This window comes from Eleutherodactylus coqui, chromosome 2 (assembly GCF_035609145.1).
Source record: "Eleutherodactylus coqui strain aEleCoq1 chromosome 2, aEleCoq1.hap1, whole genome shotgun sequence".
Classification (NCBI taxonomy): domain Eukaryota; kingdom Metazoa; phylum Chordata; class Amphibia; order Anura; family Eleutherodactylidae; genus Eleutherodactylus; species Eleutherodactylus coqui.
In genome coordinates, this window is record NC_089838.1 from 323,692,135 (window position 1) to 323,713,556 (window position 21,422).

General features: G+C 46.4%; 1 protein-coding gene across 1 annotated transcript in view; it reads left to right on the forward strand.

Annotated features, from left to right (window-relative positions):
- STAG3 (STAG3 cohesin complex component) overlaps positions 1-21,422 on the forward strand; it is a 103,631-nt gene that overhangs the window by 17,360 nt on the left and 64,849 nt on the right. The window contains exons 6-12 of the mRNA XM_066589520.1: positions 3,696-3,847; positions 7,656-7,729; positions 9,796-9,919; positions 10,314-10,412; positions 13,119-13,198; positions 18,573-18,680; positions 21,061-21,166. Coding sequence (XP_066445617.1) covers positions 3,696-3,847; positions 7,656-7,729; positions 9,796-9,919; positions 10,314-10,412; positions 13,119-13,198; positions 18,573-18,680; positions 21,061-21,166 — 743 coding nt within the window. The remainder of the gene's footprint in view (positions 1-3,695; positions 3,848-7,655; positions 7,730-9,795; positions 9,920-10,313; positions 10,413-13,118; positions 13,199-18,572; positions 18,681-21,060; positions 21,167-21,422) is intronic.

Consider the following 21,422-nt stretch of genomic DNA (forward strand, 5'->3'; position numbering starts at 1 on the left):
CAACTTGTGCTCCCCACTTCCCCAACGGCGATGTGCCGTATTCCTAGGCGCCATAATCCTGACTCTTCACTGTCCAATCAACCTCAGCGTGATTCTAGGCTCGGGTTGACCTTGCCTAGCAGCTAGCTCCCCTGTTGCCCCTCCGGCAGTCCCCTGCTGCCATCCTTCGCGCAGTGTCCGTGTCCAGGATGACACGTGGACAGGGGCCGGCCAGAGCCACATGCTAGGGGCGCTCTCGCTACGATACAAGATTTGCATCCAGCAGAGAATATCTTGTTTTACTTACAACAGCGTTCGGACTAATGGTCAGCAGCACTCTGCACTGGGATTCTCTGGACTCATCGCTCCTCATGTCTGCTCCACACCGGGTTGAGCCTTGCCTGTCGGTAGCTCCCCTGTTGCCCCTCCTGCAGTTGCCTGCAGACAGCCTTGGCGCAGTGTCTGAGCCCAGGATGACACGCGGACAGGGGCCGGCCAGAGCCACATACTATGTGTGCTCTTGCTCCAATACGAGGTTTCATCTAGCCAGAGATTCTCGTCTTGCTGAGACCTGTGGTACCTTCCATACTGGAAAGAGTACTTTGCATAGGCATTCTCCGGACACATCGCTCCTCATGTCAGCTCTGCACCGGGTTGAGCCTTCCCTATTGATAGGTCCCCTGTGGCCCCTCCTGCAGTTCCCTGCAGCCAGCCTTGCGCGGTGTCGGAGTCCAGGATAACACGTGGACAGGGGCCGGCCAGAGCCACAAGCTAAGTGCGCTCTTGCTACAATACGAGATTTACATCCAGCAGGGAATATCTTGTCTTACGAACAACAGTGTTTGGGCTAATGATCAGCATAACCCCCCACACCCGACTCCGGATGTTTTCCATGACGGGACATGTTTAGAGTCATGCGGTTGCGATGCCAACATAGTGAGGAGCTTACTTGGTGTAGACCCCAGAGAGACGCCATTTCCAAGGCTAGAAGAAAAAACCATTGCCTTCAAGCAAAAGGTGGATGCCGCGGCCATGTCAGTTTGAGGGCTGATACTGTTATTTTTGAGCCATGCATCTACACCTCCCATTCTCTCTGGTAGTGGTAGCCCCCACGCATCGCCCGGGATACTTCCTACTAACCCTTCAACAGCGGGGCTGTCGTTAAATACAGCCTGCCCAGCTGGGGGTTTACAGTCCTCATTAAAGCAGACCCTGCTGTTCAACGGTATTATTGTATCCTGTCCCCTGTCACATCCCTAGCTCCTGATTGGGTGAATTCAATAAGGTCCTAGCAGCAGCGTGTGTAGTGCTCCAGGGTTAGGGTTAGGGATTAGTTTTCCTGTTAGGTTTACATTATTAGCTGTAAATGTGAAGCCTAATAGGAAAACTAATCCCTAACTCTCCAGGGCAGGCAAAAATAAATACACATTCTGCACTTGTCCCTGCGCTCCCTCAGTGGTCAGTGCAGCCACTTTTTTGCAGCTGCTGTGCCGGCTGTCAGCTCCGTCCCGGTCGGCAGTTGCCTTAGTCACTCACTGTTGGGGTCCGCTGTCTGTGTGCCTCAGCCGCTGCCTCTAGCTCAGCCGCCGCTCCCACTCTTGCTGTGGTCCTCCTGCCATGTCAGGACGGCACTTGGAGGATTCAACAGGCCGCCCCTCCCAGCCTTGCCGGTGTCCTCCAGCGCCTCTGTCTGTGCCGCTGCTCCCAGGCTTGCCGCTGTCTTCCTGTCGTCTCAGAACGGCACTGGCCGGTGTCCTCCGACGCCCTTGGCTCTGCCTGCGCTGACGCACCCTGCCTCGCTGCTGTCGTCCTGCCGTTGCTTAATTTCGTAACGCTCCCAACCATTCAGAAGCGGGGGGCCTTACTAAATTGTTTGACAGCTGGTACCTTGTCACCACCCCTAACTTCCAGGGGTGACGAGGTGCAATAGTACCCTGTTTGAAGTTTCAGCTCCATTGCCAATGGTGCTGACGTCACGTCCAGCTCACCTTGGCTATGCGTCTCCCTTCCAAGCAGGAGGCACTAGCGGGCGGATTTTCTTTGTCATCAAAAGAAGATGTTACCGACCTGCTGCATGTTACCTCTCTGCACGTGGTAACGTGATCCTACGTTGATGGAGACTTCAGCCCCAGATCTCTGCTGGTACTCCCGACAACACAAGTCCCGTCCTTGATTTTGCAAATGGGCTCTTCGCACTGGCTCTGCTTTACGGCAGTACAGGGTTACCGCACCAGGCATATCATATTTTTAGGCTGTGTTATGGCACATATTATTCGGCCAGCTGGTGTCTTGTTGGAAGCTGCTCGTCTGGAGATTTCTCCCGGTGGTGGATGGGACCGTTACTCGGTCCACTTTATGCTCTTTCTGAGCATGATGGAGGCCTAGGCATCCCTTAACGCTAGTTGTGGTTAAGGAGCTGATTACGCTGCTTACACGTGGCTTATTATTTTTTCCCACCCCCTTGGGTACTGCTCTAGAACATCCCAAGGTCTTGCTGTGTCCCCCAATGATACAGACGCGAAATCAAGATTTTGGTGAGAACTTACCGTGGACTCTTTTTCTCGTCCTGTTCATTGGGGGACACAGCACCCGCCCAGTCTGGTGTTAGGACTGTAACGTATACTTCACATGGTATTCCAGTGAGTTGCAGTTCTTGAGCATTGTTGTTTATTAACTTTGTCATATCCTACTTGGCTGCTCCTACTGCTTGCATACAAACTGATCAGCTTGCTGTGTGCAGGAGGGGTATATCTAGTAGGATAAGTGAACACTTTTTATGGTTAGTGTCATCTCCTAGAGGCAGACGCTATACCCAAGGTCTTGCTGTGTCCCCAATGAACAGGACAAGAAAGAGATTTTATGGTAAGTACTTACCAAAATCTTGTTTTTGTTTTTTTTACATTTTTCACTGCAATATGTCAAATATGTGCAAACATACCATACAAATTGTTGCAATGATATAGATTTCCATCTGTTTACTTTATTCTGGAAGCACATTTGAAAAACTTTAGTTTTATTTTTAACCATTTATGAGACGTACAAATTTTAACATTCATTAGTGAAATTTTGAGGAACATTTTATTTTCCTACACCAAACCAAGATTGCAAAGGCTCATAGGTGTCAGAATGATGGATACCCCCACAAATGACTACATTTTAAAAAATACACCCCTTAATATATTTACTGAGGGGTGTCATGAGTATATTGACCTCACAGTTTTTTTTTTTCCCCCAGGTATACTCTCCAGTGGGGTCAGGCATGAAAGGGAGGTCGTTTTTGTTATGCTGTTATAAAAAGTGGCATGAAACACACTAGTTCACAAAACCATTAAACGATGTTTGTTCACTCGGATTCGTAGTGCGTTTATTGTTCTACCCACATATTTCCGGCCGCGCGGACACTCCAGGAGATAATAATGTAATTCGATCCACAGCTTAACAAGTCTTTAATGATAAGTTTTGTGTTCATACCATTTTGTTAGGCATCTCCTGTGGATGTTATGACATGGGAATACCACGTGGGGTGTGCCTGACATGACGCAGGATGGGTCTCGTGCTAAATGTACCTGCGTGACACAATCCTGGTAGTTGCTAGAGGCGAAAAGAAAAATATTCAGTTTTTGTCATAAGGCATGTGGGGGCTGTTTCTTGCAAAGCAAATTTTCTGGTTTTGCACTTGGTGATTTTAAACCTTCTTAATATTTCCTGTTCTGCAGCCATGAAACTGATGACGGCATTGGTGAAAGTAGCGAAAGACCTGAAACATCACCTTGACACGAGCCAGCGTCAGTTCAACGGGGAGCGAGCAAAAAGTCCAAAGAAAATATCAGCGGAGAGGCTGGAGACGCTTGTGGAGAAGATGAAAGAGGTGATTGTGATAGAAGCAATGAGTGTGGGCTGTAGTATACCAATGTCACAGTAGTCCATGCTCATCTCATTAGGCTATGTTCACATTTTCACTCTGTTCGCCTTATGCAGCGAGGTTGTGCCAAGTATCTACCTCAAGTCCATCCACAGAGTCTTGATTTCTCCAACGGATGCCAAAAGAGGGGTTTTGTGAACGTCAGGGGTTCTGTGCTGGTACACTTTCTTGTTTAACTGTGCTGAACAACAAACATGTTCCGGTGCAGAGGGATCTTGCAAAGAAATCTTCATCTCATCACCTTTTTTTTTTTTTACTTGGTAAAATGTAATGGTTTCGGTGACGAAGGCCACTATACAGTATACAGTGATCTCTCCCCTTTTCTTCAGCCCAAATGATTGACATCTCCAGCTCCCTTGGAACACACAGAAGGAAATTTACTAAGCCTGGCATTACCGAGGTGCGTGCCTCTTCATGTATTCAGTGCATCCCAGCTCCTTAGGAAACTACAGGCCTGTGAGCCTGACTTCTATACCGGGAAGGATCTTTGAACAAATTATTAAACAGCATGTATGCAAGTACTTGGATGAGATTGGAGTAATTAACCAGAGCCAGCATGGGTTTGTAACAAGTCATGCCAGACTAATCTAATTTCCTTCTATGACAGAATCGCCGACTGGTTTGATCAGGGAAATACGGTGGATATAGTATATCGTGACTTTAGTGAAGCATTTGACAAAGTATCTCATACCATATTTATTGAAAATATGACCAAATCTGGGATTGACAAGGCAACTGTTAGGTGGATTCACAACTGGCTGAGTGATCGTACTCAAAGAGTGGTCATAAATGGCTGCACATCCAAGTGGAAGAATGTATCAAGTGGGGACCACAAGGCTCTGTCCTAGGCCCAGTGTTGGTCAACATTTTTATAAATGATCTGCATGAGGGAATTGATGGGAAACTGATCAAATTTGCCGATGACACAAAGCTAGGAGGGATAGCAAACACTAGGGGAGAGAGAGAGAGTATTCAAAAAGATCTAGAAAACCTTGCACAGTGGGCAGCGACTAACAGAATGGTATTTAACAAGGGGAAATGCAAAGTCCTACATCTGGGCAAGAAAAATGAAAAAAGCACATACAGAACGGGAGGAATTGGGCTGAGCAGCAGCACATGTGAAAAAGACTTGGGTATACTAATAGATCATAGACTGAACATGAGTCAACAATGTGATGCAGCAGCCAAAAAGGCAAACACAATTCTGGGATGTATTAAGAGAAGCAGAAGTTCAGAGAAGAGTTACCAAGATGGTGAGAGGTCTGCAAATTTATGTTCTATGAGGAGCAGTTAAAGGATCTGGGAATGTTTAGCTTGCAAAAAAGATGGCTGAGAAGAGACTTAATAGCGGTCTACAAATATCTGAAGGGCTGTCACAGTGCAGAGCGATCCTGCACTGAGCAGTGGGTCGGACCTGATGACCCTGGAGGTCTCTTCCAACTCTACCATTCTAGGATTCTATGAAAAATGTACAACTTTTTTGTGCCAGAAACTGGCGTAAAACGTTTTATGAATGTCCCCCGCAGTGTCTCCAGCTCAAGGGAGACTATTAGGGAGATTGGAGATGTCAATAGGGGATGGGGAGGGACCCGGACCAGTCCCAGCATGTGAACTGCCCATCAGACAGTTGACACCTCTTTTCCATACTGCGCACCACGAAAAAATGGTGGTTTCAGAGATTAGGCAGCGCTGTGAATTCAAGAAAAGGTATGATTCCTCTCGTCTCAATTTCCCCCATCTATGGTTAGCATTGCTTTATTAGAACTGTGGGTGACAGACTTCCTATAAAGATTTGAAAGTTGTTCTTTTGCAAACCGTTAATGGTGAGAGGTAAGTGACCTGGTAGATTTGCTGTTCTTTTACTACTTTGGTCGGTCTTCTCGGTGGAGACGACCCTTCGGGGCTCTTACATAGCCGCGATCACACCACCATTTCCACTTACATACAGCAGCATCGTTACACCGTTATTAATGAGCAATAGAAATTTCACAGCTTGAGCCGCATAATTTCATGTTTGCCCACACTTTATGTTAATTATCTGTTACAGGGAGGTCGGCTGATACCGGTTCTGTAATGGAGCATATGCGAGATCCCAAGCATGTTCTATTTGAGTGGCTAATGAATATTCATGCGGCTGATACTCCATCATTTACATCAGACTAGTGCTTGTCAGTCCTGGTCTTTGCATTTACCTCAGTATGTTCACAGTTTACAGCAATCTAAAATTAAAAATCGCTAATTACATTAAGACTAAAAATGCAATTAGCGTATAATTCCTTTAATATGGCATCAGTGGGACCACCCAGTGGAGGTTATCAGAGATCTTGGATTAGCTGACAGTCATAGAAACATAAAAAGTGTAAAACTCGTTTGTAACGGCGGTAAAGAAGCTTCATTAGGAGCCCAAAATAAAGTATCTGTACAAGATAAAATGTGCGTTTTTCCTTTTGATTACTTTTATGAATGCATGAATAGTAAAAGTCTGATTTCCTGTCATCCCTTTAACCATTAGACATATACTTCTCTTTTCTACACTTACCTGCTGCCTGGCGTGCAACAGCGGGTCGCCCCAGGGCTTCTGTGATGGATTCTCACTCAGCAGAGTGGCATATAATGCCAGCTGGAGAGATCCTGTGACTTCTCTGCTATTTTCACATTTACATCCGCTCTCCATGTTCAGGGCACATAGTTATGGCATATACCATATATACTGTACCTAGGTACTTAAGTCCTTCCCGACCGCATACATACATATACGTCATGCAGTCGTGAAAAGTGTATAGTGCGGCTGAGTCTTGGAGAGAAGTGGCTACTGTGTTGCCCTTCCTGACCCCACACTGGCCTCCCATGACCAGCGCCTCCCTGTGTGTGCAGATATGCTGCCACCCGCTTCCCCTCCTGAGCGAGCGCTGCACTGGTGCTGAACCGCTCTGTGGCCGAACTCTCTCTAGTAGACCTGACACCCGCTGGACTCTCTTGGGCGCCCTGAAGCCGCCTTCACAACAATAGTGGAAATGTTTTGTGGGGTTTTTTGTGATGAAATTAATTTTCATGTCCATTCACACAATTCATCTGATCGTCTTCATAACATTCTGAAGTTCATGCAAATCACCGCTATAAACGCTGAAGCAGCAAATTTGTGAAAACCAAAATTTGCGTCAGCCTCAAAATGTTTGGCAACGACTGTACTCTGCACAGAAGGGGCTGCGAAAGAATAACACCCGGAAGGCCAGAAAGTAAAGTGATCAAAAAGATATAAGATTCCCAAAATGGTATTAATAAAAACTACGGCTCACCTGCACAAAACGAGCCGTCACACAGTCCAATCGCGGAAAAAAAAAAAAATGTACGGGTCGCAGAATACTGTGACCGAAAGGAAAAATGTGTTTACCTCCTACAAATGTGGATCGTTAATGATGTTGTCATAATTGTACTAATCCACAGAACACGGGTCATACGTCGGCGTTACTGCACTGTGAACGCTGTAAAATAAAATGGCGCAATTGTGTTTTTTTTCTCCCTACTTAAATTTTGTTACGTTTTTTTCCCCCCAGCATTGTATGGCGGATTATATTGTGCCATTTAAATGAAATACGGCTTGTCCGTGTAAACGAGCCCTCATAGGCTGTCGGAAAAGGAAAATGTTCTGGCTCTCGGAAAACGGGAAGGAAAAAGCGGATAAAAAAACCAGTAAAGTCTCTGGTGCTGAAGGGGTTAAAGGCATTACGTAACGTCATTGTATCTCTCCACACAGATGCATTCCAGTCTGGAAGATATTGGGAACATGATGAATAGCTTATTCAAAGGCGTCTTTGTGCACCGGTACCGGTGAGTAATATGTCCATGTGTTCCCAGCATTAAATATCACACTGATGTTCATAAGATGATCCCTTGAAGAATTATGACATTTATTACGTAGTGCAGTGCCCCCTGGTGTTCACAGTATATAGCAATGTGTCACCTAATGAGCTGAGCGCTGGAAGTCACTTCCCCACATCCAGGTCCCTGCATAGTGATCATCTGTTCCCTGCAGGGCACCTAATAGGAATGGCTCTCTGCAACCTCTGTGATAAATGGCAGTATAGCTGAGAATACAACTACTTCAGGAGAGTAAGGAGAGAGACTATTGTCAGCTGCCAGAGGGGGGAGGAGACTGATTCTTCTCATAGCATATCCCCTGTAGCAGTAGCACTGGGGGTTGGGCACATGTAAGCAAAAAAGGATGAAAAAGATATGCTAGAAATACTGCAGATCAATTTAACACCGCTACGAACAGCATTTCAGGACCTTTGGTATGGAAATGCTTCACGGGATAACCCCTCTAAATGGTAACATTGAAAAACAAGCTCTTTATGTAGCTGGCGCCAGAAAAATAGAAACGTTTTATTTTTTTGAAAGGTGAGGATAGAAAAGTAAAAGCAAAAAAAAGGCTGCAGCAAGAAGGGGTTAAAGGGTCACTCCGGTGAAAACACATCGTTCCATCCCTGCCCCCTCACCTCATTGCCAGTGACACTAGGGAAGTCTCTGTGTAGTGCAGCCTCCTGTCTGATCCTTATCAGACAGCATCTTGAGAGTGTCTTCACACTTGCGATTGCAATACCCTGTTTCTTTGAAAATAAGACCCACCCTGAAAATAAGCCCTAGCATGATTTTTAAGGATGCAGAATGATTTTTCAGGATTTTTGTGGATGCTTTAAGTATAAGCCCTACTCCACAATTGAGCCCTAGTTACAGTTAAATTAAAAAAATATAAAGTGTCCAGGCAGCTTTACATGTAAATGAGTAAAATTTTCGAAGCAAAAATTATAAGACACTGTCTTATTTTCGGGGAAACGGGACCGGTGTGTTTTTTTTTTAACACGAATGGCAATAGGTCTGTTAGGGAAATGATCAGAGGGACTTCATAGTGTTTCATTGCCTGGTCCAAATTTAAGAGAAGCCGTGTACACGAATCACTGCCACAGGAAGCGGTCTGTATCATCCGACAGTGAAAGCAGACAATGTGTATATATAAGCTCTCTTATGTAAGGTCAGTTATACACGCCCCCTGTTATCATAACTACTGATTGGCTCTAGGTGCTAATGGTTTAACCCCTGAAGACCTGTCACTACTAAATACGTAATTCCTTGGAATAGAATCTAGATGCAGTATTTTCTAGATGTATGGAGAGTTAGACATCTCTAGTTATCTTTAGACATTGCTAAGCCATGACAGGATATGGGGGGGAAGGATGGGCCTATATATATATATATATATATATATATATATATATATATATATATATATATATATATATATATATATATATACATACATACACACACGTTTGCCTAGGCTGATGTGAGAAACATATATTATTACTATAACAGGACTTTCTAATGTTAAAGACGCATCTTTCACTTTCAATCAATCCCATGATGCATCAGCCCAGCATTAGTTAAGTATATACCGTTTTTGCCTCCGGGGGGTGGGCAGTTTTATTATCATTCCATTCTATATTCACCTAAATAAGCTACATCCCGTAAGTATACAGTCAGGAGGATGAGCTGTGATCTCCTCTCTTATACCTGTGTGGTCATCATCAGGAACTGTTACAATAGCGCCTGTATCCTTCTCTAAGCAGTTACAGTGGTAGATCCATGTAACTGCATCACACAAACTGGGACATTGACTAGAAAATGAATCCATAACCACGAGTCGTCAAAACTGAGACTACATGACCATCTGAGGTAAGAGGTTGAGGGGTTCAGACAGAAGGCAATGACTAAGCAAGGTAACACTAGATACTTATATCTACTTGGGGAATAGCTGCATGATGAATGAAGAACAATCAGCGGCGTGGCTCTGCAGAGGTCTGCGGTTTCTGACCCTCTTCCTGCGTGTTTATACATAGTGATACGCACGCCGACATCCGGATCCTCTGTATTGAAGAACTTGGCACTTGGATAACAACCTACCCTCAATCCTTTCTGACCGACGGCTATTTGAAGTATCTTGGGTGGATGCTGCACGATAAGGTGAGGATCCGCTGGACTGAGATCATTGTGGTGTGAACCTGATGATGGATGTGGGCAGGGGCGTAACTATAGGGGTGCAGAGCTAGCAGGGGCTATCGGGCCCTGGAGCCCTAAGAGGCCCAAAGGACCCTCTAGCTATAAGAAAGCACCAGTATTATAACTGGCGCATGAACGATTGGGGGTCCCTGTTACCGATTAATTGGGTCCCCTACATTTAGCCTCTGCCTGATCTAAGATTCCAGCTATGTCCCCGCCTGCTAATGTTGCATCGATAGGCTTCTTAAGAGACTCAGCGATGCAGAGGAAAGTTGTAGGGGCCCCCGTGCTGAACTTTTGCATCTGAGCCTTAAGCTACACCTCTGAATGTGGATATATACCTTTTATGTCTTTACAGCAAGGACATGTAAGATTACAGTGTCTGCAGAGCCTGCATGAACTCTACATTGTTCCTGAGTGGGCAGGAAAATTGGAGCTCTTTACTAGCAGATTTAAGGTATGGCCTACCTCTGTTCTTCCCAACCCTTTCAGCCATGGGCACCCCTGGGAAAAGATTTTACTGTAGGTGCACTCCTACCAAAAATGGGGGTGTGGTCAGGGGGCGTGCCTTATCACAACATATCACTACACCCAGCAGCCTCTAGTGAGTTTAAAACACTAGACACTGGTGAAGGAGGCGCCCATGGCACGAAGACTTCGGAGGTGAGAGGGGGTGCGGTATCTTCTGAATTCGGCAGCATAAGCACAGCAGATTTCGAGTCAAATTCCACACCTTTTGCAGAAAGGCTGCGGATTTTGCCGTAGGAATTTCCTGCTGCGGAAAATCCTTAGCATTTTCACTTTGTGTCGACATACCCTAAGGCCACTCTCACATGTGCGCTTGTAGAAACGCTGCGTTGATATGTGTTTTTGACTGCGTTTTCAGCAAATTTATAAACGCAGCCACGCAAGCTGATAATGCCAGAACTGAGCCAGCCCAGAAGAAACACCCCGGAAGCGATGGGATGAGCGCGCAGGGGCCGTTGAGCTTAGTTGACTGCTAGCTGTGGTCTTGAGGCCATGTCTTGTTTTGCTGCACTACTATGGCACCGCCATACGGTCATCTGAAGGAGGCCTGTCTCACATTGCTGCACTGCTATGGCACCGCCACCACCTTTAGCACTCTAGCAGTGGGGCCGCGTGTCGCTACAATATTGGGGTACTCAGCCTTAGATCCCCAGGCACAAAAAATAAAACCATTTGATGCCCTACACCTATCAAGAGACATACCTACTGTACTTAGGTCCTTTTTTGCTTAATGGTAGGAGTTGATCACACTGCTGGGGGCACTTCTGTAGCCAAATATTCCCAAGCCTGCTCTTTTGCACTACAATCCTTGTAGCTGCATCTCAGGAACATCGCAAGAATCCGCCCTTTTCTCACCGTAGACACGCTAAAAACGCTCGCTGTCACCCTCATCCACTCCCGGCTCGATTATTGCAACTCGCTGCTGATCGGCCTCCCCTGCACCAGACTCTACCCTCTCCAGTCCATCCTGAATGCGGCAGCCAGGCTCATCTTCCTGTCCAGCTGCTACTCAGACGCCTCTGCCCTGTGCCGGTCACTGCAATCTTTGCCCGTCAAATACAGAATTCAATTTAAACTCACTACCTTCATCCATAAAGCTTTCCACAGCCCCGCCCTACATTGCCTCCCTCATCTCAATCCATCATCCAGCTCGTGCCCTCTGCTCTGCTAACTAAATCAGATTAAGTGCCCCTTTAATTACAACCTCTCATTCTCGCCTCCAAGCCTTCTCTAGAGAAGCACCGGTCCTCTGGAATGTGCTACCCCAAAACATTTGGGCAATCACTGACCTACAACTTCAGGCGTGCTCTAAAAACGCACCTCTTCAGCGAGGCATACCGCATTCCCTAAACAAACCCCTCTGTACTCCCCTGATAACATGCTCCCTGACCTACTGACTGCAATCCTTGCTAGCTGCCATCAACCGGCAGCTGCAGCCATACCGATTCAGCCACTATACAGCTTATGTCTGACCATTGTCTATGTGTATAGCATCCCTCACTCTCCACTTCGCCATACCGCGCACATCTCCAGCCCTTTACCTTCTGTATAACCCCATTACCTGTAGTATTGGAGCAGGACCCTCACCCATACTGTTTCCATCAACTAATGTAACCAGGATTTTTGTACTTCTGTCTTTCTGTATCCCCCTGTCTTGTAAACGCTGCGGAATATGTTGACGCTCCATAAATGATGAATATTATTATTATTGTAGAGAGGGCAGTTTGTATTACAAATCGCTGGCTTCTCCGCCATCAGGTCTGTGAAGCCACAAATGTCCATGCGCGGCCTCTCCCTCTGTATTACCTCTGCATTGGCTTTACCTGTCAGAAGCTAAAGATAAAGAGCTGCTGACAATTTCTTGTAAACTTTTGGTCATTCTCAGTGGCCTAGCAGCCTGCGTTCAAAACCGCTGTGACCGCGCTCTACCTCATTGTCCGCAGTGCTGAAGAAGCTCCTCATTCATTTTAATCGCTTTAAAACGCTGAAACGCCCCAAAATAGAACAGAGAGTGCTTGGAAAATGTAGCGTTAAAATCCCTGCCCTAGAGCACTCGTCTGAGAAGCCCATTACAATCAAGAATAGCGCTTGACAGCGTTTAAAACGCAGCGTTAAACACTGAAAGGCACGCCTGTGTACGAGTGGCCGGCGGCTCGGCCCATGGGGCTGATTTGTTGCGGAATATTTTGTGCAGATTTTTTTCTGCAACTTGTGGATAAGAGATACAAAATCTCAGCCGCTTGCCTGCTACTGTTATTGCCACAGAATTTCCACGCAGGGGGTCTGCACGGAAGTTCCACAGCAAATCCGCACCTGTGTGGACTCGGTTGTGGCTGGCACTCATAATTGCAGATGCAGTCTCAGTGAAATCAGTGGGTGCTGTGTTTGTAACTGTAGGCTGGGGTCCCATTGATTTCAGTGACCGCTATGCCTGCAATTACAGTGCTGGCCACTACATGAGTCAGAGCAGAGTTTCCACTCCAACCCCAGCGGGCGCTGCTTTGAAACCCCATTTAGTGTCGGCTGAGTGATGCCCACCCTGGGAGCCGCTGCCCTCCGGTTGAGAATCTCTGTTCTGTATATTAATGCCTGATCTGCAGAATAAAGTGCTTGTAAAGCGTGTGTTCTATCACAGGACAGGATGGTGGCCATGGCCCTAGACAAGGAAAACTTGGTCTCCGCAGAAGCAATACATCTCATCGGACTCATTTATAGGTGAGTTATAATTGCAGTAATCTGCATTTGCAAGGAGATTAACCCTTTGATACCACTGCCAATTTTTTTGTTTGTTTTTTTTCCCTCCCCACTTTCAAAAAGTCTTATATTCAAAGTCCTTTTAGCGCATTTAATTACCATTGGGATAATTAAGAGAAACCTGTCACATCTCCACTGAAGTCTGTGTGCAGCACGAAAATCTGACTCTTTTCAGAGTCCTGTGTGCGTGCATCCCATAGACTTCCACAGTAGGGTGTACTCACGGGACTCTGAAAAGAGTCAGATTTTTGTGATGCACACCGACTTCAGAGGTGGACATGTAGGAGCGGGTGAATATAAACAATACATTCCACGGCTCCCTGTCACGTCCCCTAACGGTGCCATACCATTATGGTGCTGGGGGGCGTGACAGTTTCCCTTTAAATGATAACACCCACGATCTGAGTTATTTCTGATTGTGACTGCGGCTGACAGATGGCAGCTGTGACAGCTGATGACCATCATGTATGGAGCAGGCTTGACTCCTAAGAAACCCCACAGACATCCAATGTACCTGTACGCCCCCATACACATAAGAGTTCAGTTGTCCGATCCTGCTGGTAATGGCAGGACCAGATGACTCTCTAATGTGTATGGGGGCGACTCAACTGTTCCTCAATAGATGATGTTGGGAGAAAGGAGGACCGGGGACATTAAACTTCAGCACCTAATTCTTTTATTACCCGGGAGATAAGCCACTACCAGAGCTATTTGGCAACGACTTATCTCCCTAATATTGAATGCTCAGCTGAACCGAATGTTCATTTGTATGGGGAAGGAAACGGTTGCAGACTGTTGTTGAAGGTGTACGAGGGGCCCTGTGACCGCATAAAATATATTTAACGTAAAAGAACATGTGAAATTAAAGAGAACCCGTCAGAAGGTCCCCCAAAGCCGCCACCGCTGACCGACCGACCTGCTCCTGTGCTCTCTATGCTGTCCTTAGTAGCCCAAGCAGATACCGCATGATAGAAGCAGCCTAGTGTCTGCGCATGCTGTATGCTGGGTACCTTCTAGTGGTGGAGATGATGCCAAGAGAAAACAAGATGTCTGTGCCCTAAACTTGCCCAATCTGGGTTGATTGACAGACCGGGTGCGTCTTCAGTCCTGCGGCTGGGCTGCGTGCATGCACAATGTGGCAATGAAGTAAGGACAATTATGGCCCTGGTTATCTGCACTTGCATCAGAAACCGAGAGCGGGCAGTCACCTGCACCGTGGAGGAGCAGCCCTGTTTGGGGAGAAGGTTTTTATGGCAAGGGGGCATGACATCATAAAAGGAGAGAAGAGCGCAGAATTACTAATTACAAAGTATTAGTATGCTGTCAGAATACTACATATCTACTGCTCAGTACTATAATATGCAGAACATCAGGGCCTGGGGTGGTGGTATGTAGTACTGTACACCTTATGCACTGAGACAGGCAGACATGGGGTCCGGCGGAGAGCTGATACTATGAAGGCAAAAAGCCATCTGCATCGCACAGCTTCTCCATACACAGCGCCGGGGGGGAGAGAGCAACGGTGGAGATGTACTAAACACAGCGCTGGGCACAGAAGAAAAGACTGTGGTTATTAGACCGGATAAAATGTTTTAATTCAACCTTCATTAAGTGTTATAATGGGAAGAGCCTGCAGCTGCATTATAGAAAACAGTGCCGGCACCGCTGGAGCGCCCTCTACTGCTGCAGTGCACTTAGGTGAATACGGATTTCATTAGCAACGTCTCAGCCTAGCTGCATAGCAGAAGACTGGTTCTGAAGGGAAAATGTACAGAACAGACTAATGAAACGTAAAAATGCTTAGAATCGCCTATTCTGTGCTTTTTTTAAATTAAAATGACAGTCGTGGTTTGTGGTGGCCACGCCCCTCAACATTGGGCGGCATACGAACACCTCTGTGTGATGCAGAGAAGCCTGGAGCATCTTCATGGGCTGTAATCCATTTATATTTCACCTTATTTTAAGTCTAATGTTTTTCATGGGATAACCCCTTTTATGCAGTGGAGGGAATCTAAGCTTTATACACATGGAGCAGTTTGGGTGTTTTTACAATGTTTGTGGTGGAAAAAACAAACCGTAAACGGGACACAAATCCTTGTATTTTTTCCTTGTGGTTCTTGCTGCATCCAAGCCCCCCGTGTGAATACACCCTGACTGCTGCAAGCGGTTCTTCCCTCCTTCTCCTGCATTTCCTCTTTGCTTTCCCCTTTTCTATTTGGTCACGGTAATAACAGCGTTGGGATCACGAGGAGCAGCGGCTGTCCTACATCCAGTGGAACCTCATGGGTGTGATGTGGAAAGACCAGGAGATACTTTGGATCAGGGTTCTTCTATCGTGTAAAGCCTCAGTTCTCTTGTTGATGGGAATGATATTACTTATAATGCACTGCTGAAAACATTAAAGAGGTTTTGTAATGAGAAAAAAAATCAATACTTGCCTATTCCTCTCCCGTCAGTCGTCTTACCACATCTTCTCCTCCCCGATCTTCTCCTGGCTCCTTCAGTCCCCCAGGTCACCACCTCCAGCCGGCTGAATCCTCTTCTTCCTGTTTTGGAGCGTCCATAGCTACAGGTCACATCCTGCAGGGCGGGTGACGTAGCGTTCATTGTCTAGCAGGGAATGCCGAAACATCAGCAGCCTGCTTTAGCGCACATGCGCGATATCTCGCCGCTACTGGTTTACATACTGTATGAAGCACTAGTAGCGAGACATCATGCATTTGCAATAAAGCAGGCTGCTGAAGATTGGCATTCCCTGCTAGGCAGTGAACGCTACGTCACTAGTGACCGGGTACACTGACCTGCAGGAAGGAGAATGCTGGCAATGTACGTAACGCCACAGGAAGAGGCTGGCTGGCGGTGATGTGACCCGGGGGACTGCAGGAGCCAGGAGAAGATCAGGGAGGTGAAGCTCTGGTGAGGAGACGGACGGGGAGGAATAAGTATAGGATTTATTTATTTTAATGACAGAACCCCTTTAAGGTAATATGTAAATCACATCGGATCTCCATGAAGTCAAGTTGATTCTTTCACATCTATCACATGCACAGCAGGAACTTGTGAAGTGAATGGGCGCCAGCGGCAGACCTGCCAGTTATGGTGGTCCCTGGCGAATGCCAGTCAAGCTGCATGATGCTGGGCTGTGAGCACAGGTTCTGCTGCAGGACGTCGGGCCTCATGCCATTCTCATGGAGTCGGTGTATGACAGTCTGGTCATGGTGTTGGGCTCTTGCATTCGTCCTCCGGTACTGATGCGGGTTGATGCCCTTCTGCAGCCCTGTCCAGCTCTCCTCCTGTAACTGCCGTGTCCTGGTGTCTGCTCCATGCTCTGGAGACTTAGGGATGCCCCATCCCAGAGGAGAGGACTACCTGTACAACCGGATTGGGCTGCAGGAGCCCTTCATGTACCAGTAGAGAGGAGGACACCAGAGCTAGAGAAGAATCAGACAGGAGGAGGGGAGAGGAATCCTCTCTTTTTTGGGGGGCGTCTTGCCGTTCCTCTCCGGCGCGCCTGTTGTCACATTCATTTGCACCAAAGCAGGGGAGATGAATTCATAATGGACTGGACAGATTTGATATCCTGAAGTGACTTGGGGTAATACTGCAATGTGTTGAGCAGTGTAGATGGCTGCTAATCAATAAGCCATCTGCGGATGTAGTGATCGCTGCCCTGTGGTGTCCCTGGAGAGAAGTAACCTATAGCCGAGGTCTGGACCAAAGCTTGCTGCACTCCTGTGTGTCTGTAGAGGAAACATAAGGTATTGGATGTGTGAGGATAGAACATACATTACTATCTTTACCGCCAACTTCCCTAACTCTGTACTATGTATAAGGGGTGTTCTGTTATTGGGTGGTCTCACCATGACAGCCCCTTTGCATGCACCCTCTTCTCCGGACCATAAAAGCTGATTGCTGGGGCTTAAAGAAACCTGGGGGACCTGATGTGACCAGCTTTTTGTGAGATTATCCCTTTAAAACCTTAATCTACAATATATTCCTAACAGTAACCCCACCACTCTGCTGAATGTGTTAAACGGCAGCCCACCGGCTCCTGGCGGACATAGCCTTCTTGTGTGCGACCAAGCGCGGCAGAACTGAGTGACGGAAATTCGAAGCGCTGATGAATTTGAGGGGGGTTTACCTCAATTCACTGTTTTTGTCCCGGATCCATGGCGTCTGCCTGGATATGCCATTTTCATAACACATTATCCTAGTTTATCTAAAAGCTGAATGTCATTAGATAGCAGGCTGTGACCCCTTCAGAGAAGAGCTACTAGAACAATGATCACAACAAGACTATTCTCCCTCTTGAGTTTAGTTTCTTAGAAATCGCGTGATTAGTAGTAACACACATCTTAAGGCATTAACATATGTTAACCATTAACTCCCAGAGCCAATCATTTCTTATGATTACAGTTGATGCTGCGTACCCTAGGGCAGTGTCCCACAACTCCATTCCTCAGGGACCGCCAACAGATCAGGTTTTCAGGATTTCCTCAGTGTTGCACAGGTGATGTAATTGTCGGTGCCTCAGATATTGCCACAAGTGTTCTTACTATGGGATATCCTGCAAACATGGCCTGTTGGTGGTCCCTTAGGACTGGAGCTGGGGACCCCTGCCCTAGGGTATATTTGTGCCTGATGATGTTAATAAAGACAGAAGAGCTTCATTGTCGTATAAGGGAGATGAAGCAATACCTCCACAGTGCCACCTATTGGAAGGCAGCAATAGTCAATGGCAGCCGTCCAATCTGCGGCACGCCCACAGCTGCGGACGTGCCGCGGATCTTCGGCAATACAGGAGACTTTTTAAAAATTTTGTATTGCGCATGTCTGACAGCGAACAGTGAGGACCATGCGCAGAACAGTGAACCCGGAAGTGGAGGGATCCACAAGGACGCCGGTGCCGGCAAATGCAAGTAAGCGGGGCTCAGCGGCCGCGGCAGTGCTGTATTCAGTGTCAGATTCCCCGCACAGAATCTGCGTGCGCCGTGGACATGAGGCCTTACAGAGCAGATCATTGTAGTGGTTTAGGGAGTGGAAACCATCCGACAGGCAGCCTTTAATGTGAAGGAGAAGAATGGCGCTTCACAAGAGGAGAATTATTGGGGAAGTTATGTGGAACTTAAATTGTACAGAAGTAGCAAATGTTAACCTGACATATAATGCGCTCCGATAGCTTAATGACCTGTACTATTGTGCTGTGAATGTATTAAGAATTGCCATATTTGTACATTAAATGAGACTTCTCATCATAAAATGCTTGTATTCCACGGTATAAGCTGTACAGTAAGATGTTGGATGTCATTCATGCTGCCTTGTGTTTTTCCCACAGGAATATGGAAAACATTTTGAACAAAGAGGAGTATGAGAGTATTGATCCCTTGGTGTACACCAGCAGTCGGGCCGTGGCGGCTGCAGCGGGGGAATTTGTGTACCAGAGGTCTGTGTCACAGGGTTATTGATGAATGTGGTCCGCAGACTCGCAAATTAGAGAAGAAGATTTTAAATAGTTTTTTACCCATACAGGGAACCTGTCATCACCTGTGAGCCCCATAAACTACGTTATGGGGGATAGAGGGGAAACTGTGTTTCATACTTGCGTGCGCCCATTCAATCAGTGTGTCCCTACAGAATTGGTGCACAACAGCAGCCTGACTCTGCGAGCGCACTTGGCGTAGACATGAATGGGAAATGTGTGCGCAAAAAGAGTCTAGCTGCTGCCATGTGCCAACTTCCCGAGGACACAGCGCTGGAATGGGGCTCCTTGGACTCCCCTTCTTTTTGCTCAAAGGTGATGGCTGGTCCCTGGGCTAGTTTGGTTCTTTAGTAGTCGCTGCACTTTGAACAAACTTGCAGTTTTCTGATGGCTAATGTCATAACTGGCAAAAGTACAAATCGCTTATTTTTTGGGGGGCCCCGTTGTACGTACAGACAGAAGAATAGGGCCACAACGGGTATGTTTCTGAACACAGGACAAACAGGGGGATCCATTTTGGGGTGTAAATCCTCATTTTAATGTTAAATATAGAAAAAAAAAATGTCTTTAAAATGACATATTTGCAAAAATATGAAGTTTTATTTTTTTTCTCCTCTAAATTGCATTAATTCTTGAAAAACAAACAAAACTGTGAGGTCAAAATCCTCCTGACCCCCTCAGTGAATACATTAAGGGGTTTAGTTTTTATAATGGGGTCATTTGTGGGGTTATCCATAATTCTGACACCTATGAGGCTTTGCAATCTTGGCTTGGTGCAGGAAAACAAAGTGTTCCTCAAAATGTTAATAATTAATGTTATATTTGTACGGCTCCTAAATGGTTAAAAAAAACAAGCTTTTCAAACGTGCTTCCAGAATAAAGTAAACAGATGGAAATATATATCTTAGCAAAAATGTGCACAGTATGTTTGCACATATTTGAGATAATACAGCTGAAAATGTGAAAAAATAAAAAGATTTTCCCAATTTTGGCGCTTTTAATAAATTACACAAATTCTATCGGACTATTTTCACCACCTAAATGAAGTACAACATGTGGCCTAAAACAATGTCAGAATCATTTGGATATGCAAAACCTTTACGGAGTTATGATATGTTAAGTGACACATGTCAGATTTCCTGAATTTGGCTCCGTCACTAAGGAGTTAAATTACTCTTAAAGGGGTTGTCCCGCAGCAGCAAGTGGGTCTATACACTTCTGTATGGCCATATTAATGCACTTTGTAATGTACATTGTGCATTAATTATGAGCCATACAGAAGTTATAAGAAGTTTTTTACTTACCTGCTCCGTTGCTGGCGTCCTCGTTTCCATGGAGCCGACTAATTTTCGGCGTCTAATGGCCAAATTAGCCGCACTTGCGCAGTCCGGGTCTTCTTCTTTTCTCAATGGGGCTCCGTGTAGCTCCGCCCTGTCACGTGCCGATTCCAGCCAATCAGGAGGCTGGAATCGGCAATGGACCGCACAGAAGCCCTGCGGTCCACCGAGAGAGAAGATCCCGGCGGCCATCTTCAGCAGGTAAGTAAGAAGTCACCGGATTCAGGTAAGCGCTGTGCGGTGTTTTTTTTAAGTCCCTGCATCGGGGTTGTCTCGCGCCGAACGGGGGGGGGGGTTTGAAAAAAAAAAAAAAACGTTTCGGCGCGGGACAACCCCTTTAAGGCATGGACATCCTAATTGCCTTCTTACACATGGACTTTAGCTCTCTGTAGGACAGAAACATAACTCTTTGGTTCATGTAAGTCTGAGAGCAGCACAAATGGAGTCTAGATAACCAATCCTACAATATGACAGACCTGGGCGCTCCTGGCTGCCATAGAAACCCATCATCACTCTGCCAACACTGTACTCCCCGTGGGTGGGTACTCCTTGGGTGGGCTCACTGCTGCACTTTGGCTTACAGCAATAATTCCGTCTCTGTTCCGTTTTTGGCGCAAACGAAAAAGAATTAAAACGTAAATAAACGTTTCCATTTTCCCCCTTTGATTTCATTGGGTTCCCTGTGTTTGTTCCTGTAGGAAAAAAAACGGGAACGGAAGCAAACTGAGAGCTTTCCCGTTAACTTCTGTGTTGTTTTTGTTGTTGTTTTAAACTCATTGAAATTAGTGGGGAAAAAAACGGAATGGAGAAACGGGCTTGTAACTGAGAGCAGTAACACGGGTATAAACGGCTGTTAGAAGCCGTGGCCACTGCTGACCAGGGCACCTAAGGGGTTAAACAGCTGGGATTGGAGGGACTCCAAGGGGTTAGTGCCTGTTCCTCGATTCTCCTGTCAGATGGGTCATGTTACTATGTTTACAGCCTCAGTGTGTATTTGTATTGACCAGGTTACTGGACACGAGTGCGGAGGGACGTTCCCCGGAGCTCAGCAATCGCCGCAGTTTCCACACATCCTTCTTCCATCTGCTGATTGAGTTCTTCATTTCGAGCGAGGTGAGTGCCGTTGTGTCCACCATCTCGTATCGCCACGGCAGCCTCTACTTCTCTTACTTTATCTGTTGGCTAAGTTTTTATGTTGCACGGTTAAAAAAATCATCCAATGAGACGACCCAAATGGGGGATGTTGAAGGTTGAGTTTGTAGTTTTTCTATACAAGCTGAACTAGTCCGCAGCGGCCGTTGTGTACGGCCAGCTTTATGCTCCCTCCTTGTCCAGCGCTGCTTAGGCTGTGTTCTTCTCTCCTTTGTGG